This window comes from Physeter macrocephalus, chromosome 17, assembly GCF_002837175.3.
Source record: "Physeter macrocephalus isolate SW-GA chromosome 17, ASM283717v5, whole genome shotgun sequence".
In the NCBI taxonomy this organism is placed as follows: Eukaryota; Metazoa; Chordata; class Mammalia; order Artiodactyla; family Physeteridae; genus Physeter; species Physeter macrocephalus.
In genome coordinates, this window is record NC_041230.1 from 55,447,055 (window position 1) to 55,455,075 (window position 8,021).

At 48.5% G+C, this 8,021-nt stretch overlaps 1 protein-coding gene and 1 long non-coding RNA gene across 2 annotated transcripts in view; one reads left to right on the forward strand and one right to left on the reverse strand.

Annotated features, from left to right (window-relative positions):
- The window catches only part of SPATA33 (spermatogenesis associated 33), a 13,896-nt gene extending 6,341 nt beyond the window's left edge, over positions 1-7,555 (forward strand). The window contains exon 3 of the mRNA XM_007125502.3: positions 5,854-7,555. Within this exon, the coding sequence (XP_007125564.3) occupies positions 5,854-6,110 (257 nt within the window). The 3' untranslated portion in view covers positions 6,111-7,555. The remainder of the gene's footprint in view (positions 1-5,853) is intronic.
- Positions 1,848-5,845, reverse strand: LOC129391466 (uncharacterized). Its single transcript, XR_008615611.1, has 2 exons — positions 5,196-5,845; positions 1,848-2,434 (listed from the first exon to the last, which is right to left on the reverse strand). It is a non-coding gene; the product is annotated as an uncharacterized lncRNA (long non-coding RNA).
- Positions 7,556-8,021: the final 466 nt, after the last annotated feature.

The following is an 8,021-nucleotide window of genomic DNA, read 5'->3' on the forward strand; positions in this document are numbered from 1 at the left end:
GGGTGGGATAGGGAGGGTGGGAGGGAGGGAGACGCAAGAGGGAGGAGATATGGGAACATATGTATATGTATAACTGATTCACGTTGTTGTAAAGCAGAAACTAACACACCATTGTAAAGCAATTGTACTCCAATAAAGATGTTAAAAAAATATGCTGAAGAAAGCCAGTTTCAAAAGGTCACATGCTGTACGATTTTATTCAGGTAACATTCTCCAAATGACAAAATGATATAGATAAGAACAGACTAGGGACTGCCAGGGGTTAGGGATGGCGGGGGCCGGGGGTGTGACTGTAAAGTGTAGCACGAACATGATCGTTGTGATGGTGGAGCCGTCCTGCGTCTGGACCGTGGTGGTGGTTACATGTGATCACGTGGCACAGAACACACACTGTGCCACCCTGAGCCTTATTCTACTGCAGTTACCTAAGGTGCTACCACTGAGGGAGAATGGACGGAGGAACGGGGATCTCTCTGCACTACTTTTGCAACTTTCTATGAATTTATAATATTCAAGTAAAATGTTTTAAAATACATCAGAAATTATAATAATTAAAATAACATGATTCCCATATAAGAATAGCAGGTCAATGAAATAGAAAACATGGACAAGAGTGTGTGTGTATGAACGTTATGTATGTTTATATATAATTAGAGTACAATAAAACTGGCACCAAAAGTAAGTGGGAAAAGGAAGGATTATGTAATAAATTGTGCTAGAAAAATGGCTTAACGTTTTAAGAGAAAATGTAAGCTGGATTGTAACCTCCTGCTATATGCTCTGATAAATTCCAGATGGTTTAAGAGTGGATATAAAAAGTGATTACATGTACATCAACTATACTTAAATTTTTAAAAAAGGTAAGACTTACTGTCAGCTGATACAGGTGACTCAAAGGGTAAAGGAAAAGAACGGCTAGAACCACCTTCCAGATGACAGTGTGTGGTCATCTAAAACAAAATTTCCTTGCTGGAAAAAAAAGGTGGCTGCAAAAAATAAGACATAAATTTTATTCTGATTCCTCAAAGCAAAAGATATTACAGAGCAATGTTGAAGGATCTGACTACGTTAAAATGTAAAACATCTCCCTAAGCCCTTTATAAACAAATGTAAAACAAATGGTAAGCTCAAAAAGTATTTGCAACAAAAACTAGAGGCCAGAGAATAACACATGATAGATGGAGAGCCTGGACACACTGTTGGTGGAAGTCAGACACCTTCCTGAAGGCAGTGTGGTGGCGTGGAAGGCAGCATTCCAGAGCCCCATCACTGCCCTCTGAACAAGGCTGTAGGAGCCCCTCCCTTAAATGTGGGCAGAGCCTGTGAGTAGGATGGGCTGGGCTCCTGGGATCAGGGTAGTAACCCTTTGGTTTTGACTTAATCAAAATGGAGGTTCTCCTGAGTATGCCTGACCTCATCAGAGAAGCCTTTGAAAAAGGTTAAAGTGTCAGAGATGTGGCTGTGAAGAAGTCAGCTCCCATGACGTGAGAGTCGCCAGCCAGCAAGGAAAGGGGCTTCGTCCTTGGCACACAAAGAAAGGAACTCTGCCTACAACCTGAGTGGCCGTGGAAGGTCCCAGGTCCAGATGAGGACGCGGCTGGGCTGACAGCTGGATTGTAGCTTGGACTCTGGACACGTGGAGCCTGAGGTGATGTGTGCGCTGTTTTAAGTTGGCCACTAAAATGAGGTAACTTATTAGGCAGTAATTGAAAAATAGTACAGGTCCTGTGTATTAAGAACCCTAAAAGGATTCGTTTATTTTATTTTTACTTTTTATATTTGTTTATTTAATTTTTGTTTTTATTTTTGGCTGTGCCAGGTCTTACTTGCAACACGCGGGATCTTCGTTGTGGCATGTGGGCTCTTTTGTTGCGGCACGCGGGCTTCTCTCTAGTTGTGGTGCACGGGCTCCAGGGCGCATGGGCTCTGTAGTTTGCGGCACGTGGGCTTAGTTGCCCCGCGGCATGTGGGATCTTAGTTCCCCGACCAGGGATCAAACCCGTGTCCCCTGCGTTGGAAGGCGGATTTTTAAAATTTTTTTTAAATTTATTTATTTTATTTATTTAATTTTGGCTGCGTTGGGTCTACGTTGCTGCACATGGGCCGTCTCCGGTTGCGGCGAGCGGGGGCTACTCTTCGCCGAGGTGCGCAGGCCTCTCACCGCGGTGGCCTTTCATGTTGTGGAGCACGGGCTTTATTGGCTGGCTTCAGTAGTTGTGGCTCGCGGGCTCAGTAGTTGTGGCGCATGGGCTCAGCTGCTCCGCAGCATGTGGGATCTTCCTGGACCAGGGCTCGAACCCGTGTCCCCTGCACTGGCAGGCAGACCCCCCAACCACTGCACCACCAGGGAAGCCCAGAAGGCGGATTCTTTACCACTGGACCACCAGGAAAGTCCCAAAAGATTCATGTTTCTAAATGAAGAAGCTTTAAACCTCTGAGGAAGATAAAAGGAGTCTTGTTTTGGACTAGAAAGTCTCAGTAACATAAAGTTGTTAATTCTCCCTTATTCTAGCAAAGCAGACCCCAAACAAAAGAGCACAGGTGGTTTTGGGAGCCAGACCAAATTATCCCAAAGGTCACCTAAGAGGATAAAAATGTAAGAATGGCAGGAAACATCTGGAAAAGCAGAGGGATTGAGTCCGCTGACACGGAAGTGTGTCGCACAGCGGTGACACATAGCACAGCATGCTCGCGTGGGGTCCCAGAGAAGTGCCGTGTTGCAGACATGGGGGAAGGACGGATGTTCCCCGAGTGCGGGAGCATCTCAGTCAACAACTGAGAAAACAAACAGCTGAACATGGAAAATAAAACTATGAAAGTATGAAATGGAAATGAGTAAATGTTTTTATAAGTTCGGAGCAGGGGATGCCTTTTCCGGTCTGACAAACTCTAAAAGCCATTAAGGAATAGATGGATGAATCTGTTGCGGAAAGCAACAAAGGAAGCTAAAAGCCAGGAGCTACTTGTGGTATAAATCACTAAGGGTGAATTTCCCAAATATAAAAAAGCTCACCAAAGGAAAAAAAAATTTCAATGTAGAAAATGCGGAATGACCTGCATTCACAGGAGGATACGTGCCACGGGCCCATGAACGAGTGACAACGAGATGCGATGCCCAGCCTCCCTATGGCAGGGGTGCCCAAAGCTTAGGGAAGCTGGCGGTGACCGGTGACCAGTGGGGGCAGAGTCAGCACTTCCACTGTCACTGGAACCTGGGAAAAGGTTTAGAAAAGTGACAAGAAGCAGGAGAGTGTGGAGAAATGTTCTGCTGATAGCCTCCCAGAGGAAAGATAAATTTATATAATCTTTTGGCTGCACGGGGTCTTTTTTTAAATAAATGTATTTATTTTGTTTATTTATTTTTCACTGTGTTGGGTCCTCGTTGCTGCATGCGGGCTTCAGTAGTTGTGGCACAGGGGCTCAGTAGTTGCGGCACGCGGGCTCTAGAGCACAGGCTCAGTAGTTGTGGCTCACAGGCTTAGCTGCTCCGCGGCACGTGGGCTCTTCCCGGACCAGGACTCGAACCCGTGTCCCCTGCATTGGCAGGCGGATTCTTAACCACTGTGCCACCGGGGAAGCCCAACAAGGCCAGTATTTCTCTGATACTAAAACCAGACAAGGACACAACAAGAAAAGAGAATTACAGGCCAATGTTCCTAATGAAAGTACATGTAAAAATCTTCAACAAAGTAACAGCAAACTGAATTCATCAATTAATTTAAAAGATCGTGGAGACTTCCCTGCTGGTCCAGTGGTTAAGAATCCGCACGGGGTCTTAGTTGAGGCACGTGGGATCTTTGCTGTAGCATGCGAACTCTTAGTTGCAGCATGTGGGATCTAGTTCCCTGACCAGGGATCAAACCCGGGCCCCCTGCATCGGGAGCGTGGAGTCTTAGCCACTGGACCACCAGGCAAGTCCCAAAATTGATATCATCGTTATGGAAAACAGTTTGACAATATTTGCCAAAATTTTCCTAGTAACTTACCTGACAGATAAACCTCCACAAGTGTATAAATACATAAACGCAGGAATGTTCATTGCAGCATTGTTAAAAAAAAAAAAACTGGAGATAACCTAAATTACGCTTATCAAAGGGAGCCGGTTATGCACGTGATGGGCCCCTGACAGTGAACTGCAGGCTGGCGTGGAGGAGGGGCCGCACCTGTGTGGATGTGGGGGCTCAGCCGACTGTGTGGTCACTACAACACTCAGCCTTGCACGGCGTGATCCCAGCTGCACGTGTGCGTGTGCGCAAGGAGAAGCGTCGTTCCACGTGCAATCTCTAACCAACATGTATTATTTTTATTTTCTTTTTAAATTATTTTTTTAATTTTATTTTTTTATACAGCAGGTTCTTATTAGTTATCTGTTTTATACCTATTAGTGTATATATGTCAATCCCAGTCTCCCAATCCATCCCACCACCAGCCCCCGTCACTTTCCGCCCTTTAATAAACATGTATTATTTTTAAATTAAATATTCATAACCTTTTAAGTAGTCTTAACATGTAAAAATGCTGTGTAAATCAACATGAAAAAATGATCGCAATTTAAGTTAAATTCAAAAGGGACTTCCCTGGTGGCGCAGTGGTTAAGAATCCACCTGTCAATGCAGGGGACACGGGTTCGAGTCCTGGTCCGGGAAGATCCCACGTGCCGCAGAGCACCTAAGCCCGTGCGCCACAACTACTGAGCCTGTGCTGTAGAGCCCGTAAGCCGCAACTACTGAGCCCCTGTGCCACAACTACTGAAGCCCGCGCGCCTAGAGCCCGTGCTCCGCAACAAGAGAAGCCACCGCAATGGGAAGCCCATGCACTACAATGAAGAGTAGCCCCGCACACCGCAACTAAAGAAAGCCCGCGCGCAGCAACGAAGACCCAACGCAGCCAAAAATAAATAAATTAAATAAATTTTAAAAAATAAATTAAATCCAAAATACGATGAAATGCACATTTGGCTTACTGATAAAAATGAACAGAAAGAATACTGTCAGTGCTCAGTGCAGGCCGCGGGCCATCGGCAGCGGGTTAGAACGACTGAAGCCGTGCCTGCAGCGCTGAAGGTCGAGGTGGCTCTGGACCCGACCGCCTGGGACCTGGCGGCTCCCTCTGCCACCAGCCCTGGGCAGGTGCCTGAACCACCCTCTGTGCCTCAGTTCCCTCGTCTGTAAAACGTACGTCTTAAGAGGACCTACCTCAGAAACGTGCGGTTGTTATTCTAGGGCTCAGAGCAACGTCTAGCCCAGGACGGGCACTTGTTCGCCTGCCGTATAGCTGAGTTCCTGGGGTATTCAGTGTTCTAATTCTGTGCAGTACACTTGTGTGCACATGGGGACACACAGGCCTGAACGGAGGGAGCAGGCCAGGAAGGGAGGCGGTGGAGGCAGCCAAGGGGCTTCTGCTTTTGTACTTTGTAACGTTTCACACGTCCCGTGCGTTCCTGGTAATCCTAACAAGTTTGAGAAAACGCTGTGGCGTCCATTTCTAGAGCACCCTGCCTGATGAAGCTCTGTGCAGAGAGCTTCCACCAGGTTTAGAATCCTTTGCACGCTGTGTGTCTGAACCTTTACCTCTGGGGCAGACCCTGCCTTTCCCAGGTCTAGCTCCTGCGTCTGTCACCGGGGCTGCCCGGCAGCTCAGGCTTTCCACGGGGATGGTGCGGGTGCCTGTCCCGTTCCCCTCCTGGAAAGAGGCCTCCAGGGTCACCACCGCGTGGCTGCGTTGCCGGTTGGTGTAAGCTTTGGAATGTTCACTTATGGTTTTGACTGCTTTCAACCTCACCCATTTCTTTTCCTGAGCCACGAACCTAATTCCTTTGCTCTGGCCCTAACACAGACATTGTCTGTTTTACAGAAGAGTTCTTCCACAGACTTATGAAATACCCGGCTGTTTTCCTCCTTCTAGAGAAACCTGATGTAAATTCAGAAAAGAAGAAATTTGCCGTCCCCCAGATCGTCGTCACCACAGCCTCAAAAGAGACTCTGATCAGCTACGGTTCCGCAGGAATGGAGGAGCAGAGGACCATTCGGGAAAGTGCTGAGCCAGGCCCGTTCTACCGACACAGGAGCCCCAGTACGGCAGACGCCTATAATTCACAGGCCAAAGAATAAACAGGCACCCCAGTAGCTGCAGTCACTGTCTGTGCTCTGAGTCTCAGAGGTGATGGCAAAGGGCTGCCCTATCCTGTGGAAAGCTGCAGGTGCCCCTTCAGTAAGCAAGGCTCTCCCCAGCTTCTCCAAAGCCGCAGGCAGCTTGGCAGAGGGCAAGAGTGACTCTGGGGTAATCGGTGAAGAGATGACCCTGTTGGAGCTGTCTGGCTGTGCAGAGTGATGAGCCGGTAGCCGGCAGCATCTCTTGCTGGCTCTGGATGGGCATTAGAAGCCTTCCCGTTCGCTTCTGAAGGAGCGTGGTGTAAGCACTCAGCAGTTAACAGTGGAGGAGGTGTCCCCCACCCTTGAACAAAAGGTTGGACTCTGAGGACGAAACCTTAAGGTGTTAGGTCCCAGAACAGGGAAGTGCACAGTCACCTTGGAGGGTCCAAGGGCTCCTAGCTTGAGTATTAAGGATGCAAGGTATTATAGGATCCAGGAGAAGAATGTGGATGCAGGAGTGGTGGCAGCCATGGCACTTAGAACTGTGCAAGTGGCTTTGTCAGAGCTGCCCTGGGAGGAGGTGAGTTGAACTGACGACTTCCCCTCTTTCTGGCTGTGTCTGCGGACTCGTGGTGGGGAAGGGCCGTTCAGGGGACCCCCAGCCTCAGCTGTCTATCCTCACCAGCAGCCCTCGGGTCAGACTCCACTCTCCTCCGGGGGGGCTGGAGAGAGCGCCCTGCCCGTCCCAGCTCATATGTTTAGTCTGATGACAGTATATGTCAGCTTCCTTCGTTCCTGGAACGATCAGCAGGCTGTACACATGGTCTGTCTCTGTCTGTTGATGAGGGTCATATTCTTTAGTAGTAAATAGTACAAGTGACTTCCAATCCATGAGTTTTGGTATAACCTAAGAAAAAAGAAATTTCATACTGACATTGTTTACTAACCTTATCAACATCCTTATTTGTATTTATTTAGTATGTTTATTTATGCATCCTGACTGCCACGACTAAATATTTATACAGAAAAATCAAGCCCATACAAAGGTGAATTTGAACCCATTGGGTCAGCATGCCTCTCCTTCTCTATAAAGTTTCTAGTAGCTGTTGCATTTATATTATTTGACCTAGAAATTGCCCTCCTCCTACCCCTGCCCTGAGCATCTCAAACAAATAATCCAAAAACTATACTTAACACGGCATTAATTCTAATCTCATCATTAGCCGTGAACTTAGCTTATCAGAATTCAAAAACCACCAGCATGAACTGAATGTGGTAATTAGTTTAAATTAAATAATTCTGACTCATGATTATTTAATTTCATAATTATCAAACGCCCTGAACTTACATTTTCATCATTTTAGCATTTACAGTATAGTCCCCGTGACAGGAGAAGCTGCACCCCTCCTCCTACACGGGCCACTCACTGCCCTGCCTCGTTTTTCTCCTTAGCACGCCGTCTGCTTTACTTACCTTGTTTACCGCCTCCAGTTAGAATGTAAGGTCCTCCAGGGCAGAGCCTGACAGGGCCGAGCACGTAGTGGGTGCTCAACACGGATGTGTGAGGTGACCCTCCGTCGCCGCGTCCTGTCAGTTCTTTCCACAGCTCTCGGACGCGCCCTCTGCTCTCGGTCCCCACTGGCCCTGCCCGAGCCTCCTCCCTCCCTGGCTCCAGGTCAGCCCTCCAGTGCTCCAAGGGAGAGCTCTACAGCACAGCTCCCGCGGCCCCGCGGCCCCGCGGCCGCCACGGCCCCCGCAGCCACACCCCAGCCCACTGCAGCCCCCCGGACCTCGGCCTCCTCCTCCGGCGGCCATTACTCAGCGCCCCAGCGCGGTCACGTGCCCGCACTTAACACTAAAGTAAAGGGCTTCCCTGGTGGCGCAGCGGTTGCGAGTCCGCCTGCCGATGCAGGGGACACGGGTTCGTGC